Source organism: Beauveria bassiana (genome assembly GCF_000280675.1).
Source record: "Beauveria bassiana ARSEF 2860 unplaced genomic scaffold BBA_S00018, whole genome shotgun sequence".
NCBI lineage: Eukaryota > Fungi > Ascomycota > Sordariomycetes > Hypocreales > Cordycipitaceae > Beauveria > Beauveria bassiana.
In genome coordinates this window covers 211,047-231,406 of record NW_007930853.1, presented here as the reverse complement: position 1 = coordinate 231,406, position 20,360 = coordinate 211,047, and the positions used below count along the sequence as shown (strand labels likewise).

General features: G+C 51.4%; 4 protein-coding genes across 4 annotated transcripts; 2 read left to right on the top strand and 2 right to left on the bottom strand.

Annotated features, from left to right (window-relative positions):
• On the bottom strand, positions 1 to 5,401 carry BBA_06274 (endosomal peripheral membrane protein; the record flags this gene model as incomplete). The annotated part of the gene is made up of 5 exons (XM_008601371.1): positions 1 to 2,043; positions 2,095 to 4,575; positions 4,626 to 4,714; positions 4,762 to 5,263; positions 5,324 to 5,401. 5 exons carry the CDS (start codon positions 5,399 to 5,401, stop codon positions 1 to 3), a joined length of 5,193 nt encoding a protein of 1,730 aa, XP_008599593.1.
• Positions 5,402 to 9,093: 3,692 nt separating this feature from the next.
• BBA_06273 (OPT oligopeptide transporter) lies at positions 9,094 to 11,968 on the top strand (the record flags this gene model as incomplete). The annotated part of the gene is made up of 5 exons (XM_008601370.1): positions 9,094 to 9,186; positions 9,254 to 9,397; positions 9,466 to 9,547; positions 9,618 to 11,710; positions 11,765 to 11,968. The coding sequence occupies 5 exons, from the start codon at positions 9,094 to 9,096 to the stop codon at positions 11,966 to 11,968; spliced, it is 2,616 nt and encodes an 871-aa protein (XP_008599592.1).
• Positions 11,969 to 12,758: 790 nt separating this feature from the next.
• On the bottom strand, positions 12,759 to 14,189 carry BBA_06272 (bZIP transcription factor; the record flags this gene model as incomplete). Its single annotated transcript, XM_008601369.1, has 1 exon — positions 12,759 to 14,189. One exon carries the CDS (start codon positions 14,187 to 14,189, stop codon positions 12,759 to 12,761), a length of 1,431 nt encoding a protein of 476 aa, XP_008599591.1.
• A 3,978-nt stretch (positions 14,190 to 18,167) lies between these two features.
• On the top strand, positions 18,168 to 20,351 carry BBA_06271 (5'-nucleotidase domain-containing protein; the record flags this gene model as incomplete). Its single annotated transcript, XM_008601368.1, has 4 exons — positions 18,168 to 18,438; positions 18,507 to 18,562; positions 18,623 to 19,682; positions 19,741 to 20,351. The coding sequence occupies 4 exons, from the start codon at positions 18,168 to 18,170 to the stop codon at positions 20,349 to 20,351; spliced, it is 1,998 nt and encodes a 665-aa protein (XP_008599590.1).
• Between the last annotated feature and the right edge of the window lie 9 nt (positions 20,352 to 20,360).

The following is a 20,360-nucleotide window of genomic DNA, read 5'->3' as shown; positions in this document are numbered from 1 at the left end:
CTAAGCAATGCCCAGCTCTCCTCCTATCACGTCCAGCGCTTCCCTCAGCAATTCCAAAACCTCTTCATCATCTCCTGCTACCAGTCCCTTGACCAAAAGCGGATACAGCCGCAACAAATGCTTCCTGCTCGTACTCTGCGCTCCTTGCAGGGCCGGGATAGCATCGGCTTCGCTGTGCAGGTCGACGAGCTTCTGCAGCGTCCACAGCAGCTCTCGTCTCTGGCTCAACGGCTGCGGCATCTTTCCTCGCAGCGGCTGATCCGCCACGTACGCTCGCAAAGTGAGAGCGCACCGTATAATGAAAAACAGCGCCACGGCAGAAGCGATCCGGGCTCTCAAGGACGATGCAGCCGCATCATTCTTTGCCGCACCCTTCCGCGTTTGCTTTGGTTTGCGGAGCTCATGGACCTGCTCTTGAGCCACGAGGGCAAATAACTCTTCAAACGCGACATATGCAATCTTGGTCCGGCGTGTTGGGGGCACGAATATAGTTCGGCCAGTCCGTGTCTTATATAGTGCAGATAATCCATTGTCGCTTTCTCCGTTGATAATTTCGTAATCGGTGTCGGTGGGTGCATGGATGATGGACGTCTTGAACAGGCTTGAGGCAAGGTTTTTTCTGGCCTCGCCAGGAACATCTTCTGCGCCGAGATCCGGTATTATTAGATTCCGTAGTCGCTTGAAAGACGCAATGTCAAACTCCTCGTCAGCAGCAAAATTGGTGCTGTCCAAGGCATCGTCACAGTCGGCACTGAGGATGCTGTCAGCTAGGCTTACAACATTGAGCCAAACATGCTGTGCAATCTCTTTTGGGACCTTTAGATCCTTCATTTGCGGCAAAGCAGCCTCCAAAACGGCCAGAGCAGATAATGTTGCTGTTCTCCATGGCTGGGCCGCTTTTGTTGTCAGTGGGAAGCTGTACTTTAATGTGATCGGCTTGCAAAGAGCCGCAAGGGTCGTCGCCAATGATCCACTGGTGTAAATGTCCTTGTCTGCAGCGTGCTTCAGTGCCACTGTTTCTAAAAAAGAGATGCTTGCTCTGGAAAGTGCAACAAACGTGCGCTTAGGCTTCTTGTCCCGACTCGTCTCTTGCTCGAAGGCTAGTGTGGCAAGTTTCGAGGCGTGCGACAGCATTGCAGACGGAACCCCATCCACGTCGGTTCTTATCATCTTGACCGCTTCCATAATCTTCGATTGAAGCTGTGTCAAGTTGTCCAGGTCCGTTGCAAACGAACCGAGCGAAGCCTCCTGGGCCGATGCATGAAGCAGAGTCAGCATTCTCTCAACTCTTTTAACCGCGAGCTTCTCTTGCATTAGCTGATATAGCTCTGCCAAAGCCCCGACATATGCCAGCAGACAACTTTGGTTGTCTTCTCCCTTTGCTTCACTCGTAGATGGAACGCCACGCGCCCACAGTTGCCATGCCATGTCAACGGCATCATCATTGAGCTTTGCTTTCTGCTCCTGGTTTGCTTGTGACAAGATATGAGCCAGTGCCTTAAAGGCTGCAGTATTAATGACAAGAACTTTGTGATCAAGCAATTTCGCAAAATGTTCCAATAGCTCTTTCCACAGCTCGTTGAAAGACGGATGCGCTGTCAGTGCATCGAGGTAGTTGGCCAAGAGAGTAGAAATGCCATTCAGAACGACGACCGAGGTATCATGCCATTCATGGGCATCATCGGCTCCGTCTTCGCTTGTGGCCTCTAGTTCATCTTGAAGTGACGAAAGAAGTCTGAAAAGGACGGATTTGATACACATAGACCACGCCTCTGGAGTAAGGCGGTCCCCGTACGCATCAAATATGCGAAGTAATGTCTGTATGGCACTGTTACGAAGCTCGAGCCTCATATCAGAGCTTACGGCCGTGAGCCGTTGCAGTAAAAGCAGCCAGAGCGCCGCCGAGGAATTCCTATTCTCACTATCTGCAGCGAGCTTCGCTAAGCTTGTGGAATCAACATCTTTCATCAGCTCTTCGGTAATTTCTAGCGACTTTGAGCGACTAGATAAAAAGTCGGAGAGTATCCAGAAAAAGGTCACAGTCTGGATTGTCGTAAGCGCAATTCGAGTCATCCAATCTGTAGGTCATCTTACCGTCAAGGCAATATTCAAATCATCATCTTGCGAGCTGAAATTGTACAGCGCATCTACAAGGATTAAGAAACAGCTATTGGGAAGCGAGGCCAGGAAGTCTGAGCAGATGAGTTGCAGCGAGCCAAATGCAGAGCGCACCAGCTTCGATGATCGGGTTCCGATTGGCTTGCTTGAGTCTCTGCTGTTCTCTGCGATCGCATCGCTAGCCACAAACACACTGTTGATGATGTCAAAGGCAACATCCCAGCCCTCCACTAGGCTCTCGCCATAATTCTCAAGAATTTGGCGCAATCCTTCGAGGATGACCCGATGTATTTCTAGGTCCGTCGTGCTCCCAGAAACAGAGTCGTCTCGTTTCTTTCTTTGTAACGCAGCTAGTGAATCACGCAACCCTCCAAGAAGACGCACCTGTATAGGGCCACGTAGTTCCTCGGGGAGATTTGCAGCTATACTACCAGATTCAAGCATGAATCTTGCTAGTACTTCAGCCGCCCTTGTCCGAACGGGCGCGCTCATTGTACCTGAGTTCAACGTAGAACCTAGTTGAGTGACCAGCAAATCCCAGCCGGATTTATCAGGATCGCTTCTAAGAAGTCTTTCCGAATTGATGGATGCGATTTCACCAAGCTTGGCTAAAGCAAACAGCAGCTCTTGATTGGTGTCCGTGACTGTGGGTTTGGAGAAGCTAAGTACACGCCTGTGGTGGCCTTGGCCAGGCTGCAGTGGTACCTTTGTTTGCGGCTGCGCTGAAGTGCTGTCGGTAGAAGGTTGCACTGTCAACAATCCGCAAATTGCTTCAATCACCTGGGCAAACTGTTCGTCAGGAAAGTCGATTGTACTCTCGAACAGTCTAGACGCAGCAGTTTCGACAGAGCGAACCTCGTTGCTGAAATTTGTCATCAGAGAATTGTGTTCATTCTCGCTTCCCTGCTCGGGAGCTCTGCTCACAGACGGAGATCTGATCGAACCTTTGCTTGCAGAGAAAAGGACAAGGTCGGCCTGCTGCAGTGTCTCAAGGATGATGCTCCATGATGTGCCGAGCGTCGGGCCGAGCGCAATACCAAGATTCAAAAGTGCACGCAGACAGAGCAAGTTGCGGGTGTTCAACGATGCACCGGTCGTATCTGCGCTCATTTGACGCTGCTTTTCTGTTGTTTGAGAGCTCTGGAGTGTCTCGACGCTCAAAAGACCTCTCGCATTGTTCAAGATGGAAGAGGCAGGATTATCAGGGGTTGTGCTAGGTGCGACTGACCGTGATTGGCCAGCGTTGAGACAGGCTTTTAGAACATTGGGTGGCACGGCTGACTTTCCGAGTGTTGTCAGAAACGCATCTCTTGGGGTTGTGAGCTGAAGCAGACCGGCGACGTGAGCAAAGCGTTGAAAGGCTCGAACAAGTCCATGATAGTACTCCGAATCCAGCGAAGCATAGAGGAAATTGGAGCATGTAGCCAGGATGGCGGGCCAGCACTCATCCACCATCGACGAACATATCACAATCTCGGAGTGTAGAGGATGACTTTCGAGCTTGAGTGGATTGACAGGGATCGGATTCTTCTTAAAAGATGAAGATCGCTCTTGCCTGGTTCGTAATGCTGGTTTTTCAGCCTGCAGGTGTTGCGGTGCTGGCGAATCCCTCTCTGTTTCTTGTGGAGAGACCTTGCGGCGACCTTTGCTTTCGTTGGAGACTGTTAGCGGAAGAATAAACTTGGCAAGACCATCTGAGAGAGAGGAGATGCACGCCAAGATTAAGCTGTATACATATGTTTCTGGGATAGGAGGCGGTTCGGTCTTGTCCAGCTGGTCGATGCAAGGAACACGGATGGTACTCCATTTGGTGCTGATGCCAACGTGTGACAATTCAGCGCCAGAAGTGCCACTCATGATGCCACCAACGCCACTGGCTTCCAAAACGGCCTGGTCAGAGGCATCCTGATCGTCACGGCTATCAGAAGCTGGAATTGTAGACTGGTGACTAAGTCCTATGACGGCAGGCTTCTCTGTGCCGAGTCGAACAAAGATGGCAACAAGTTCCTTAAAGACGTCTTTCTGCCCCTCTTTGGCATCGTACAATGCATATATTTCTCGTATCAGCGCGTGCTCGGCAAAGAGACCGCGAAATACCTCCATGCACAAAGCTCTTTTCCAAAGCAGCGAGTCATGATCCATCAAATGAGTCAAGATGTCGAGCGCCTCGCCACACTCTTCCGACAAGAGACTAATATGGCGGCGTAGCAAGGTGTACAAGATGCGAACGAGTCTGACTGATGTGGAAAAGGAAGGCTTTCCTTTCAGAGCACTTACGAGCAGAGGCATGACACGTACTCTCAGCACTTGTACCTGTTCAGGATGCGCAGCCAACAAGTTGCCATGATTGGTAATGACGGATTCAATGAGTTCAAGTCCAAAAGTTTGGGGCAGGCCGGCGAAGCGCATATATTCAGGTCTTTGGTTCTCGGTAAGAAGACAAAGGTCATTGAATATCTATCAACGGTCAGCACAGGCTTCGAGTTGGGCATATTGGTGCGACGCACTCTGTAAGCGTCGAGGGCGGCGGCACGCAGTTCGACCTTGCCATTAGCAGTAGCTGCCTCGCCAACAAAGGGCTCATTGGAACTGATTTCTAGGGAGGTCAGTCGTTTCTTGCGGTAAGATCATAGGCCAACGTACTATCTTCCGTAGCAACCTTGTCAAAGACAGCTACTACAAGCTGCTGTAGTGTAGCCGCAGACGTGTTGTTGACGATTGCATTTTTGCTGCTCTGTAAAATGAAGCAAATATTAAGAGTGGTAACAAGTAGCTCGCCTTGAAGCTCCGCGGCGTAGTTTTGTAAAAGTGACGGCAGAGCTTGCAATATTTTGAGCTGGACATCTAGGGCCGCTGAGGAAGCTTGCATTAAGGCCTCGAGAACCTGATTGAGCTTGGATCGCGGTAGGGCACTAGCGACAATGAGCCTTTGCAGGCATACGATGGCAATGCTGGTGAACTTGGCATTTTTTGTACCACAAGCAATAATGAAAGGGTTGACGAAGTTGATCTTTTGCGACAACTCTTGGGGAGAACTTGTTAGTATGCACGCAACAGAGGGGTAGGATGCGGGCTCACGCTCAGAGACGGCACTCTCAGAAATGGGGCCAAGTTGCTTCAAATCTTCCAGGGACTTTTCAGCAGCCTAGGAGTCAAGATATTAGTCATATATTTGGTCTGTCTCTGAAAGAATTAAACTTCGTACCTGTCGCAAGTCATTGTGCTTCCGCTTGCTCTCCTGGATGAGGTTAGCTAGCTCGGTAGCGAGCAGCTGTGTCGTCATGTTTCCTCCGGCCCCGCAATCTGCTCCGGGTTGAGCAAGAGCTGATAAGCTATCATCCGTCTAAAGGAGAAGCCAGGAAGGAAGATTTTCTTAGATTTGGCTGACAATGGCGGCGAAGCGACAGTTGACGTTGAATTGGCCTTGAGCAGACACGTATGTTGTCAATCAACCGGTTCCTGCCACGGTACGTACCCATCCACCCCACTACAGGTCCAGGCAGAATGCTTCACCGCCCGCGCGTCTTCACGTGCATCTTCAATTAGTTTAGTACAGTCAAATAGCTCCGTGACATATCTCTTCCATTGACTAGATATTTGAAGCACTCAAGTCAAATATCCAGCGCTGGCTACCGCCTTGACTGTGCGGTCTGGCTAATATTGGAGCTTGCGTGAACTCCCAGATAAAGATGAGCGACGCATAATAAGTGACCGATACTACTGATAAGCTACTGTGATTGGCCTCGTTCAGCTGCGAACCTTACTCCTCCCAACAACAAAGAAGGCAGGTCCATGCAGCACCTCAAAGACGATTCTGAAGCCCCTTGTAGGAATATTGCAGATGCATTTGGATCATGGCACTCATCAGCGCGTCGCTTTCCGGTGGTAGCAAACAAAGGTTCGGCTGTGAGTCTAAGGAAAGTGCGAAAAAGCAGCACAGTATGGCAGGCCAAGTACACAAAGAAGCAGATTCGAGAGGGAGGAAGACAGGGAAAGGACGGACAAAAAGTATACAATGACTTTGGTGGAATTGAAGCCGAGCTCGAAAAAGAAGCAGGACCGGCTAGAACAGCTCTTACCCGAACCACTCGCACCGGGAGATGCAATGAGCGGCTGACCTGAACTAGCAGGTCAATCTGGGCACCAATTTGCTACCAAACATTGTTGCGCCTCATGCACGGCGGCTGATTCTTATACGAAAATAGCTATTCTCTTGTACGTAATAAGCCCTCCCTAAATGATGTCTCTCAGCAAACTAAGAAGGGGAGGAGCAGATTACCCCAGACATCGCAGCCCTGTCAGGTCCACATACCTCACTCGGGAAGCGTCCAGTGAGCAGGTGTGTGCGAGAAAATCTTGAGCTGCAACTAATGGTCTGCGCCTAGCTGCGGCCCTGTAATTGGTGTATCAACGCCGCATCTTGGGATCTGGTGATTCTGCGCCTCATATGAAGTGAATATTGAATTGCCCTCCCTCGCCTCGCTCCAAAAGATGACTGGTGGGACGTGGTTCCGAAGTTCCTATTCTCGCGACAATCAGACGAGGCGTCTATTCGAGTCCTTTTAGGCGGAACTTTTGATCGCGCCTCTTCAGCCACGAGATTACTAGTTTCTCCGCGATGAGCTCATGTACTCCGCCTCGTATGTATGAGCGGCGAAGAATAGTGAGAGCCTTCCTTGATCAGCCACCTCTCGCTAATTGAGCCGACTTATCCTCTCATTCCCGGAGGCGGACGCTCTTCATTGATGGCGTCTTGGCACGGATGTGGAGGACGGACCGCCAAGGCACCTGATTACCTACGACCTGTGACAGGCCTGCCGCATGCCAAGCGGTCCATGCTAATCAACTTGACAGCCTTCACGCGCAAAAGAACCATGGCTTCATTGCTTTCAGTGGCTTTTGACAGTCTATAAATGACGGTGTTTTCGGATTTCGTCGGCCGAAACATGAGTAGGTCCTTTTGCAAAGCGGGCAGCAAGCCAACAGCCGGACTCAAAATCGGGTAGTGAAAGTAATTGGTACAAGTTGAAGCGGCAAGTCGAAGCGGCGTAATGTAGACGTCAGGTTCCAAGCGACGAATCGCTTCGTGCTACCAGGCTGCTTCAGCCGCACTCATAGCTCAACGCACCCAACAGGGCGTCATGGCTGTCACATATCCGTACAATAGCCGCATATAACATGTAAAATTGGTCAAAACCTTGTCGCAGGATCAGTTTTACTTGCCGACTATAGTTGAGTTTCTGAACGTCTTGCACCTTTGCCAGTGGTAAATGGAACCCTTATTTTGCATCTCGGTAGCAGACAGTTTCCATGCGCACAGTTAGCTGATTAGCGGATAAATACGCTTTCATGTCTTGGAAAACGGTTCCAGCCAATGCCTATTTCCTTCATGGCCATTACGAGCACCCGCCACCTAGCCCGGACGCAAGGCTCGAAACAGGTTGCTCGTAATAAATATGCATCCACTCCGTACCACTGTTGCTCGTCAATAACTGTGTGCATCTTCTCCGTACCACTGGGGAAGAAAGAATTACCAACCCATTAATTACCATTAAACGACAGCGGTGATTTGTGGAAAAGCTGGCAGTTAGCGCATATGTAGCCTGTATGTATGCATGTGGGGAACTCAAAAAACGCCATCTGCTCTGGCGCCATTTTCGTTATCCGTTCGACAAAAGTTCCTACTTACTAGGTAGCCGAGGACAGGGGCTCAGAACAACACACGCACCACACGCTACCCCAGGAGCGCCTTCCCGTGCTTCCTTTAGACTTGTGGCTTGCCGAGCCGTCGCAGAAGCCTCAGATCTGGCCAAGCACACAGCGGCAAATCGCCATGCAATGGCCAAGCCGGCATCATGCAAGCGAGCACAGCTAACACGCAAGGTGAAAATCGTGCGAAAACCGAGCCACTGCGAATCTACTTTTCGACTTGAGAGCATCGTCTTCCCGCAAAACGACATCCGCAAGTTGAATTGAGTAGCTGAAACGAGATGAACTTTTGGGGGGGGGCGGGGAACGGGCAAGCCACAAGTCACCAACGAGATAATAAGCAGGGGACTCTGTCAATGGAAAGTTCTTTTGTCAGATTGCTCAAGAAAAGGATGAGCTGGTCCGCCTCGGCTGACGACTATCGCATTCACCGACTGTCAACTATTGTCTAGATTGTCTCTGCATCCTGGCTCAGGTAGCAATAGGGCGAGACTGCGACGTGGGGCTGACACAATCGTAGCGCGCAACCTTGCGGCAATCCTTCCAGCAGATAACATCACGAGCAACTTCTGACGGATCAGAAAGGCGCTACTAGTTAGTTACTTGTGCTGGTCCATGCAAAAGTCCCTGCAACAAACTAATCACTAGTTGAGCCGTTGCTCAGTTCTCCCCATCCACGGACCACATCACGGAGTCGCCACGTCCAAGGGCAGAGCATGACAACGCTAATTGATACCTTATCTGCCAAGCATAAATTGACTGGGGCACATGGCACTAGCGACTCTGAGAAGCCAATGATTGCATTGATTGGGCTAAGCGTGCTTCTAGTCCCGGGGCCGTCCATTTAGCACAGGTCCTCGAGCGCCCGGAGTTGGGTCCTAGATGCATCCCTCGGTCGGCTGGGCGTCTGAGAGAAATGGCGATATCCTATATCCTCAATGTCGAGGCCGGCGGCCTTGCCCCGTTACAGAAGGTCGGCTAAGAGGCGGATACTCTCAGAAAACGCCACTGCTCTGACTGCTTATACCTGTGGCAACATGTTCCTCGTACCTCTTGGCGTGTGCCTCTTGTCTCTCCAGATGTGGTTTCCCCCCAGCATGCCTTGAGAGAGATTGGGAGCCTCCTCCGCACGGCCAATTCCAGTCTTGTAGCCAACCATAAAGAGTCCAAGCTCCCCGCCTAAAAGACTAAGACATTCTGTATTATCCGCGTCTGGTCGATTTTGTCTCGAATTTCTACCATCCTGTATTGGCTTGTCGACTGACCATGGCTGACTTGCCTGAAAAGCGCAGCGAGCTCGCTGGCGACTTCGCCGAGGCTCACCACGAGCCTCGTGGCGGTGTCGTTAACGAAAAGCAGGTGAGTCTCTTTTAATTGTGACACTATCTTGAGTGAGAGGAAAAGGGGGCTAATAAATTCTCTCAAGGGTCTTCATGAGTCTGTGGGCATCGATGTCGCCATTGCCGCCGCTGACGATGAGCGTGCCGAGCACGACCTCAATGTCACGGAAGATGATTTGCTCGAGGCCAAGGAGCTGGCCGCCACCTTTGATCTCGAAGCCACGCGTACTGTAAGTATAATTGAGAATGAATTGTTGCCATTATTACCATGTCTTTCTCGTCTGACTTTGTTTTGCAGCTCATGCTCCAGGTGCACAAGCTCCACCACCGTGATCCCAACTTTCCTCAGAGTATTCTGGAACGGATTAAAGAGTTTCTGCGTAAGTTACTGCCGAATAATTCTCTTTTAAAGGCGTGTACAACCCCCGCTGACCTTGACACCGCGACCAGACAATGACGATGTGTTTGAGAATCCGGAAAAGCATGAGCAGCTGATTGCCGAGATGAAGATTGAGGCGGCCCTCATCACCAATAACTCGCCGTACGCCGAGGTGCGCGCCGTCGTCAGCAATCACGACGACCCAAATATGCCGTGCTCGACGATCCGCGCCTGGGTCATTGGCATCTTCTTCTCCGTCGCCGTCGCTTTTATCAACGGCTTCTTCGAGATCCGCCAGCCCGCCATCGCCGTGACTGCCAACGTACCCCAGCTGCTCGCCTTCCCTGTCGGCAAGCTGTTCGAAAAGGTGCTCCCTGACGTGGGCTTCACGCTATTTGGCGTCCGTCACAGCCTCAATCCAGGCCCCTTCAACCGCAAGGAGCATATGCTCATCACCATCATGGCTTCCATCTCAAAGTCGGTTCCCTACACAAACTACATCATCTGGATCCAGTACCTGCCGCATTTCTTCAACCAGAGCTGGGCGCTGAGCTTTCGTTACCAGATCCTCATTGCCCTTTCGACCAACTTCATCGGCTACAGCCTGGCGGGTATTTGTCGGCGGTTCCTCGTCTATCCGTCGTACTGCGTGTGGCCGCAGTCCCTCGTCACGATTGCCCTCAACTCGGCCTTTCATGGGGACACCAACCCTGCCGTGGCTGGTCCGTTCCGTACTTTTTGGCGCATGAGCCGTCTCAAGTTCTTCTGCATAGCCTTTACCGCCATGTTCGTGTGGTTCTGGTTCCCCAACTACATCTTCCAGGGTCTGGCATACTTTTCCTGGATGACCTGGATCGCGCCCGATAATGCCAAGCTGTCCGTCATTACGGGCGGCTTGAAGGGCCTTGGCCTCAACCCTCTACCGACCTTTGATTGGAACATTGTCATCTACCTGTGGGACCCTCTGATGCTGCCGTTTTTCAGCATTGCAAACAACTTTGGCGGAATGGCCATCACCATGCCCGTTATCGCCGCCATGTACTACAGCAACGTCTGGGGCGCTGCTTACCTGCCCGTCAACTCCAACAAGCCGTACGATCGCTTCGCCAAGAACTACAACGTCAGCAGTATCCTTGATGACCATGGTATCATGGACCTTGAAAAGTACAAAGCCTACTCTCCCCCATACCTCTCGGCCGCGAACACTGTCGTATATATGATCTTCTTTGCCGTTTATAGTGCTGTTGTCACCTACGCCGCTCTCTTCCACCGCACCGAGATCATGATGGGCTTTCGCGATCTGATCAACAGCTTCCGTCCGTCCAAGAAGCACGAGGTCGAAGAAGGGCGTGTTCTTGACGTCCACAACCGTCTGATGAAGGCCTACAAAGAGGTTCCTGAGTGGTGGTACTTTCTCACCCTCATCTTCGCCGTTGCCGTCGGCTGCGTTGCCATTGCCATCTACCCCACGTATACGTCTGTCGGTGTTGTTTTTTACGGCGTCATCATGTGTCTCATCTTTGTCGTTCCCGTCGGTATTGTCTACGCGATGACTGGCGTCGAAGTCACCCTCAACGTCCTCGCGGAATTCATCGGCGGCTCCTTCGTCGAGGGCAACGCTCTGGCCATGTGCTTCTTCAAGTCCTATGGCTACGTCACCTGTGCCCACGCCTTGGCCTTTAGCAACGACTTGAAGCTAGCTCATTATATCAAAATTGCACCGCGCTTCACCTTCTTTGCACAAATGGTTCCCAGTCTCGTCACCACCTTTGTCTACATTGGTATTATCCAATTCCAGGTCCGCCTCAAGGACGTTTGCACTGACGATGCTCCCTTCCGCTTCACCTGCCCTGGCATCAACACCTTCTTCACCGCTGCTGTTCTGTGGGGTACTGTTGGTCCCAAGCGTCTCTGGGGTGTCGGCGGCACCTACTCCGTCACCCTTCTCGGCTTCCCCCTTGGCGTTGTCATTGTGCTCCTCTTCTGGCTGGCCGGCAAGAAGTGGCCCAATAGCGCCTTTATCCGCAACATTCACCCTGTTGTCCTGATGAACGGTGGTCTGTCCTGGGCGCCGTACAACCTCTCCCAGATGTGGCCCGCCGTCCCCGTGGCGGCCTTTTCGTGGCTATTCCTCCGCAAGCGTTTCCTCGGCTTCTGGTCCAAGGTATGTTTTTGTCAGCCTATCACGCGTGAGACCGCGGTGCTAACTGAACTCTAGTATAACTTTGTGCTGTCCGCTGCCTTTTCCGCCGGCATCGCCATCTCGGGCCTGGTTCAGTTCTTTGGTCTGGCGTACAAAGGGACAGAATTCAACTGGTGGGGAAACACAGTTGTCGGTTCGGGCTGCGAGGATGGCGTATCGTGTCCTCATATGACGCTCGCCCCGGGCGAGTACTTTGGACCGGGACCGGGGGAGTTTTAACGGGCGCTGAGAGATGACGTCAATTGTGATTTCTTGTTTTCATGATCATAAATACCACCAGCAGATGATTTTAGCCTGTATATACATACACCAGACGGTGATTCTAATATCTCATCACTACTACAGCCTGAAAGAAGGCATTTTGGTGCACTGGGAGACTCAGCTTATCACAGTCTCGTATATGTCCCCCCCTCAGCCTCGATGACAGCCGCCATTCTCAGAGGCATGATACTAAGCCGGTTCTACAACAAGTCGTTTGTGAAGTCTCTCAGGTTTAATCAACGTATGTACGAAGCCACTGTTAGGTCCGATTTACATCTCAGCTGTAGCGATCCCTAAAACAATATTTCGTCCAAGTCCAGCAGGACCAAGGTCCGGGCTAAAAGGTGGCCAATCTACATACAGCTTGATACCTTTCGTCAAGGTTCAATGTGCAGAGCCGGGATACAATACTTTCGCACAGCACTTTGTAGATACAAAGTCTTACTCGAGAAGCTTGTTGCTGCAGGCTGCTAAAAATGCTACAACAGAAGGGATAGGCCAAGTTTGGTTGAATAGAATTGTCAAGAGATTTAAGCATCAAAAAGCATTGTTCGAACAAGTATAGTCAATAATATCACACTGATAAGAGGCAGAGTAGCCTATAGAAAAAAAAGACTCGAAAGAAAAGGTTCACGGGGATCTCCCAGCCGCCATGGCTAACTAAAATAAAATACAGAGACCTAAGGAATTGCAACAGGCAATCAAAACAACAAAAACAAGAAACTTTTAACACCAGAAGAGACTCTTTCTATCGGGAACCAGATTGAGACAAAGCAATGTTCTTCCAGTGGTCGCGCTCAGCTTCGAGCTTAGCAATCTTATCCTCAAGCTCGTCGAAACGCAGAGCCTTGCGCTCACGCGACTTTCGAGCAGCTAGAGTATTGCGAGCTCGCTTCATAGCGATAACGTCGTTGGGGTCTTCAACAATGATAGGAGGCAAGGGCTTATCACGCTTGCGCGCGTTGACGCCAGCAGCCGCAGCATGGCGGCCGCCACTGGAGGGCGAGCCGCTAGACTTGCGCTTGCTGTTGCCAGAAGCCTGGCCTACTGAATCAGAATCGGATCCCTGGTTGGGCGAGTCGTCGGCGTTGGTGGCCTCGGGGGCGCTAGACTCCGGAGGGAACAGGGAGTACCACGAGTCGCTTGGGTTACCAAAGTCGGCAGCCTCGAAGTTGGGAGAGACGTCATAGTTGTCAAAGTCGGGAGACTCATTGTAGATCGACGGAGAAGTCAAGGCAGTGAGAGCAGCCGAGTTGGGGGCGGACATGAAAGGCTCCTGGACCAAGAGATCCTGGGGCGAGACAGTTCCCAAGTTGGAAGCGGAGCTTGACATGCTGCCGTTGAAGTCAAAAGAGGCAAGCGCAGGCGAAGAGAAGGCAGTGTTGGAGACTTCACCATCATAGATGGGAAGGTCGTCCAAGTCGACATCTGCTGCATTCATCATCGTGGCGGATTGATCTATGTCACCGAGACTCTGATTGAAGAGAGGGACGGGGGGGCGAGCGCTTGAAGACCGTTGCTTCAAAGAAACAGTAGAGGACGGAGCCGAGGATGCGTAAAAGCGATTGTTGTTGGAGACACGTTTGGCGTTGACAGAATATGGAAGACGTCCCAAAGTCGGGAGGAGCTGAACCACGCCCGGGTTTTGAATAGCGGAAGCAGCTTTCTCTAGACGATGATGGTACGAGTGACGACGCTGGCTGAACAGCGAAACCGAAGATCGATTAGCGTTGTGAGACGGAGTGTTGTCGAACAAGACGAAGTCCTGCTGTGGGCTCTGTGCTGGGCTCAGATGTGGTGAATGCTCGGGTGGTGCCGGCAGGGCGGAAGCTGGTTGGGGAAGCCATGATGACTGGGAATCCGTGGTGAAGACTGGGAAGTCTTGGCCTGAAATGTTGGCGGTTGTAGGGGAACTGGAGCTGAAGCTGTTGCAAGCAGTGCTGAAGTTCAGGTCGACCAAAAGGTGAGCTGAACGGGGAGAAGAAGATTGAGTGGGGTGAATGTTGTAGTCTTGAGACTGAATTTTGACAGATTCAGGAGGGGAACTCTGGGGAAAGAGATGATTTATCGCATCTTGAAGGCAGCCTGAGGCGCTGTGTATCTTGTAATGTGTAGGTGTAATGTGCGTTTGGGGTGAGGAGAAAAGAAGAAAGCGAAGTGTGGGCGAAGAAAAAATCATGGGGACGTTATGTATTTCTCAGGCACCAAGTTTCGGGGCCAGTGGCAGTCCTAGAGGAGGTACCGACGGTTGAGAGGTGTTAAGACCTTACTACGCTTGCTTGTACCTTGATCCAGAATGGGTGGTGGAGTCGAAAAATGAGTCACAGGCAGAAGCCGCTAATCCTGTTCAGGCCTGGCCGCTGCTTCAGCCTGCGCCGGTTTTCAGCACAGCGGCACAGCCCCAGCCTGTTTGCAAGAGTGGAATGAATTTCTTCGTTCTCCTTGTCTCGTTGTTCTGTACAAGCAAGGGCTCGTCTGCTGCAAGACGCATCTGAAGCTATCGTTGTCGAATTCCTCAAAACTTTCCACGTCCGATTGCAGCTTTTACCGGTCCTTTTACGGCCCGGTAACTTGCTTGCGTGGCCTCGGTCTGCCGTCGTCCGCGCACCAGGACCACGACAACGGGTTGCTGACCCGCCCCAGCCCTAACTCTACGCGGCTTTCAACCGGGCGCGCCCAGTAAATTGTCTTTCCTGCAATCTGCCTTTCATAGGGCGCGACGTAAACGAGCCTTTTTGTTTTGGAACTAGCGACTCCACTCGCAGTTGTGGCCGGAATGGACGGGGCCTTTTCAAACCGCTCACACCCGTATTCGTAGGGCGTCGGCGTCTCTCGCCCTGCATTCTGCTTGTCTGCCACCTGCTTACTGACACGGACGACGGAGTCAGTCTCTCCGATGTATACCGAGCAAGCCTAAGACACACGTGTCCGGCTTGTCCACGACGATCATCACGGAGGAATAGCAGCAATTCGTCACAATGTCCAACTCGTCCACGACACTACTACTTCGTTAGACAGTACACGTGTACGGGTTTCAACGACAATATTTCAACAACGGTCAACGAATGAATTGCAACTGAGACGTCGTCAGCTTTCTTGAACAAAAATAACATTGGCACTGAAAATTACAACCACTTGATGTCGGATGTTCACATCCCTGCTTTCGTTAGAAAGAGCCTTGAGCAGCGCCGCTTTTGCACTGAGCTGTGGCTGAGCTGAACCTGAGCCGACCGTAAGGCCGGGACGTGCATTAACTCTACATAACCCCAATTTAGAACGGTAAGGAGGCCGTTTCCATCCGTCTAATCTATTACCGTTTGTCAGACTGTTTTGGGTACGGTTTCAGTACCAGGGCGCGGGAGGACGAGGATGGGTGCCTTAAAACAGGCTGTCGCCATCGCCAGCCAACCACGGCGGCGGTGATGATGGAGAACAGAAGCCGGCAGTTCAGTTTGTGCGCTGTGCTGGACGAGGACTTGCTTGCTTGCCTCCGGAGGTGTGCCAATGGCTCTCCTCGACGAGTACGCTCCTCCCCTCTCCCTCCCTGCTGCCGCTAGAGTCGCTAACATGGAAGATCCGGTGCGCCCCCCCCCCCCAATTGTTTCTCTAGCCACTGGCCCTCCTTCCATCCACTATGCCCTTTTGGCTTCGCCGTCGCTGTCAACTGTGAGACGGCCGGCCGGACAGGACAGTAGAGTACAGTAGCGAGGTAGGTATCTTACGTATCCCTCGTCTCGTCCATCTTCTCTCTATAAATCTATCCACCCATCTGCTGGTGGCGCTATAACTACAGCAGCAACATAGTTTCATATATTAAAAACGTTGGCGCAGCTGATGCCCCCGGGCAAAATGGTCTCACAGTCAGAAAGAGCATTAACTGAGAGTGCGTGCCATCCACTTTTTACCACTCTGAAACTCACCTCACGTCGTAAGTTCGAAACTCCAACGCGACCTTTTTTTTTCACTCACTTACAATTTAGAAGGCAAAGAAACGTATTCAGTAAATACTGTGCTATTGTGCAGATACTTCCGCTACATGTTCCGCAGTCCATAAAACGGGGCTCAAGCAGGCCCAAATCGGGCCCGCCAACACCAACACCTGCAATGTTTGCCCCTCCCCTTCCCGCTTCAAGCAGAGACACCCGTCCATCATCTATCCACCCATCCATCTGTTATTAAGCTTGCTAGCAAAGTCATTGCTTGCCCCGGGGCAGTAAATCGTAGCGCTAGCTGTCCTTCGGCCGTCGTAAGTCTCCATGATAACTCCCGGTCCTTAGAACCCGAGTGAGTGAGTCACTGCTCTGTCGGCCCGTCCGAGTCGGCCTGGCCTCCACCGCGACCGAACAAGAGATCAACGCGTTACTGGACGGGCGGCTGGGAAATTTCCCCCGTCCCTGTGATGATGACTCGTTATGCGTAATTGGCTAAAAGCTATGTTCGCCGCGCTCTAATTTAGTCATCTCTTGAACTTGCTCTTGACCTCCAAGTCATTCAAAACCTCTAACAGCTCACCCGCGACATTTGTACACACTTTTGCCAACCTTTTCAGCTCATCCTGGTCTCGGGCTTTTACCCGACCCCGATCTCGACAGTCTGCTCGCAGCTTCTCACTCAACTGGCGGAGAGTGTTGTTGATGACTTCGAGGTCGTAATTCTCTTCGGATGAACCTGTGACTGACTCATAGGTCTTCTGAGCTCCGGATATCACATTCCAGCTAGAATCAACAAATTGCACAATGTTGCCGGCAAGCCCGAGGGCGACAAACGGGTCGAGAACCATCTCCGCCAGCAATTTCTCGGACCAACTGTCTTTGGATATAGCCGAAGTATCTTGGTAGAAAAGTACATTTGAATTGAGAGAGTTGGGATAAGACTTCATTCTCAGCAATGCCGCCTTACAACAGCCAGTCGTTTAAGATATAGGCGCCAAACAGGGGAGCTGCGCCCGGGGCGGTGATGTGAAGCCTCAACAAGTAGGGTAGGATCTAGGCGATCTGGGCGAGACATCGACCCTGCTGGCCCCAATAGACACGCCTACAATACCACGCCACGTGTTGAACACATGCATACATGGAAAGAGGCACAAGAACGAGTTATACTTATAGGTGAATGAGATGGCGGGGGGTCCGTTTTCGTCACCCAGGTACAAGCTGCGCGGGACACAGAATTGGCTTCGGTAGGGATAGCCCACCGTTTCAGACAAGACTGGGCTGCAGCTGTCTACCGTTTTACCCCAACTCCCTCAAACCACCGTTTACTTGATCCTGTCACGGTTTTGCTTGCATACATTGCGCACACACGGTCAGATGCGTCACGTGACTGAACAGTGGGGCACGTTCTAGGTGAGGCGAAATTGAGCAAAAGCGGCGGACGCGCTAACCAAAAAATCGTGCATAACACCCCAGGTCGTACATCCCACAACCCCTATCGAGGAAGCAGCGGGAACCAAAGACGAAGTAACGTAATCTTGTACCGAGAGCCGAGTCTGTTCCCGAACCTACTCCTGCCACACAACAAACTTCCAGTTGGAAGCTGCCAAACTCAAGATCTGGGGTTGTTTTTAAAGCCTTTTGCCTCATTGGACAGAGCCTTGTCCGCAGTGTTCAAATACACAAAAGTCGTTATTGACGAAAAAAGGAATCAAGGGAAAAAAGGAATAAAGGGAAAAAAAGAAGGGAAAAAAGAAGGGAAAAAAGTAGGGAAAAATAAAAAGAACAAGAAGAAGAACAAGGGGAAATAAACAGTATTTATTCATCAAACTTTGAGAGGCGGTTGATTATAAAACGACCACAGGCGGCTTAAGCCTGCGAAGTGTTTGTTACCCTACTGGCATATCAATCTGTTTGCCTACTTGGTGAACAAAAACATGGCGGGTCTACACTGCTTTCCGCCATAATTAGTGGTGGTTTGAGGTAGAATGGTTGACTAGCAACTACTCCGTACTAAGTTATAGGTAAATAAGTTGGTCAGGTAGCGCCTTGGTTTTTGTCCAACACTTGGTACGTGCTGTGTTATTGGATCCGAGGCTTCCGCTTTTGTCGTCGGCTGTGTACCAAGTACCGATCGACCCCATGTGGCGCTCGACAGCTCAGTCTCCCACCGCACTTTCGTATTTCAGATCACCATCTTAAAAATCGTGCTTCTCCAGTACATCACAATGAGACGGCCAGAGCCCACCGCGGAGCCCCAGGTTACATACTCATCTGGCCGCGCCGACGGAGAGGGTGCGCCAGATCTCCGGATTTTGCACTACAACGATGTGTACCATGTCGATCCCTCAAGCGCCGAACCAGTCGGAGGATTCCCAAGGTTCATGACCATGTGCAAGGAGTACCGAAATGGTAGCCAATTTGCCGGCCAGCCCAGGCTCATCACCCTCTTCTCTGGTGACGCGTTCAACCCTAGTCTTGAAAGCAGCGTTACCAAAGGTACGTACCCCAATTGAATTGTGAGACCACATGTCTCCAATTATGATATATCTGACTTCCATCTTCAGGAAAGCACATGATTCCTGTTCTCAATGCCATCGGGACTGATGTGGCTTGTGTTGGGGTGAGTGAACCATAATTATGGCTCTGAGTGCGGCGGCAACAGAACTAATGTTGTCTATAGAATCATGATCTCGACTTTGGCGTGAAGCAGTTCGAGTCTCTCGCAGAAAAGTGCAATTTTCCTTGGCTTATTGCCAATGTTCTGGATCCTGCGCTTGGTAAAGACGTGCCCCTCGGAAATGCAAAGCCTACACACATGATGACCTCATCCAACGGCATCAAAATTGGTATCATCGGTCTTGGAGAGCGCGAGTGGCTCGCCACGATCAACATTTTGCCACCGGATTTGATCTACAAATCGGCGAGCGCCACTGCAAAGGAGCTCATTCCCAAGCTAAAGGCTGATGGCGCAGAAATTATCATTTGCCTAAGCCACATGCGCGAGCCCAACGATGTCAAGCTGGCGGAGCAAACAGACGGACTGATTGACATCATTTTAGGCGGACATGACCACTATTACAACCACCAGCTTATCAATGGCACGCATGTGCTTCGGTCTGGAACCGACTTCAAGAACCTCAGTTACATAGAGGCTCGTCGGAGAAAAGAGCATCCAGACAAGTGGGACTTTGATATCTGGAGGCGGGACATTACTTCCAAAGTCAAGGAACACTTTCCGTCCCAAAAGCTTGTCAAGAATCTGACAAGCGACTTAAAAAAGTCGCTAGCTAAACCTGTTGGGTGGACTGCAATGCCTCTCGATGCGCGTTTTAACACGGTTCGAATGAAGGAGTCGAATATTGGAAATTTTGTCTGTGACATTATGCGACAATACTATCATGCTGACTGCTGCATCATGGCCTCTGGAACAATTCGAGGTGACCAAATCTACCCCCCCGGAGCGTTTAGGATGAAAGACATAACAACTTGCTTTCCATTTGAGGACCCTGCCATCTTAATCCGCGTGACGGGCCAGGCAATTTGGGATGCGTTAGAGAACAGCGTTTCCACGTATCCCGCACTAGAAGGCAGATTCCCGCAAGTCTCGAACATTAAGTTCTCGTTTGACCCGTCGCGGGAAAGAAACAAACGAGTACTCTCGCTCGAAATCGGTGACAAGCCATGCGAGCCAGAAAAGAAGTATCTGCTCGCTACAAGAGGCTACATGGGGCGAGGTAAAGGTACGTTAACCAAGCTGTCCAGCGTACGGCATCGCAGGCCATTAACAAAGAAGAATAGATGGTTACGATAGCTTGCTCGTTCAGTCCGAAGGAGGCCAAGCGGAAGAAATTGTCGACGAGGAGAGTGGAATTCTCATCAGCACCATGCTGAGACAATATTTCATGGCCCTGCGAACTGTCGGAAAATGGCAAAAACTCTCCGAACAATGGATGACGGTAGCGTCAAAACTGAAGAGCAACACGGACGAGCACCTACAGGCGACGACTTCAGAGGACCTCGAAAAGAGCCTAACGCTGTCGCGAAAGAGCTCAGAGGAAGCGGGCACAGACCGGAGCAACAGCTGGCACAACTTTATTCGTTCTAGACTCGGCCACAACAAGCTACCGCACGATGACGGCGACGACGACGACAAGGCACTCCATGAAATTGCCGAAGAAGGAGTCGCAGACGAGTCCCGCGCCGAGACTTGTGCGGGCGCCGACCCGGACCACGAGATGGATATAGAGACGCTGCTTTTGCGCAAGTTTTGGGCGCGCTGGATCCGCAATGCTGGCATCAAGTCCAGCGTGTGCGAGCCGGCGGGCGATGGGGGCTGCATGGTCGACTGGACGCGCTTGATTGCGCCTGTAGTAGAAGGCAGAATTACAATGATTGAAAACAAGGCATAGGCGAGAGAA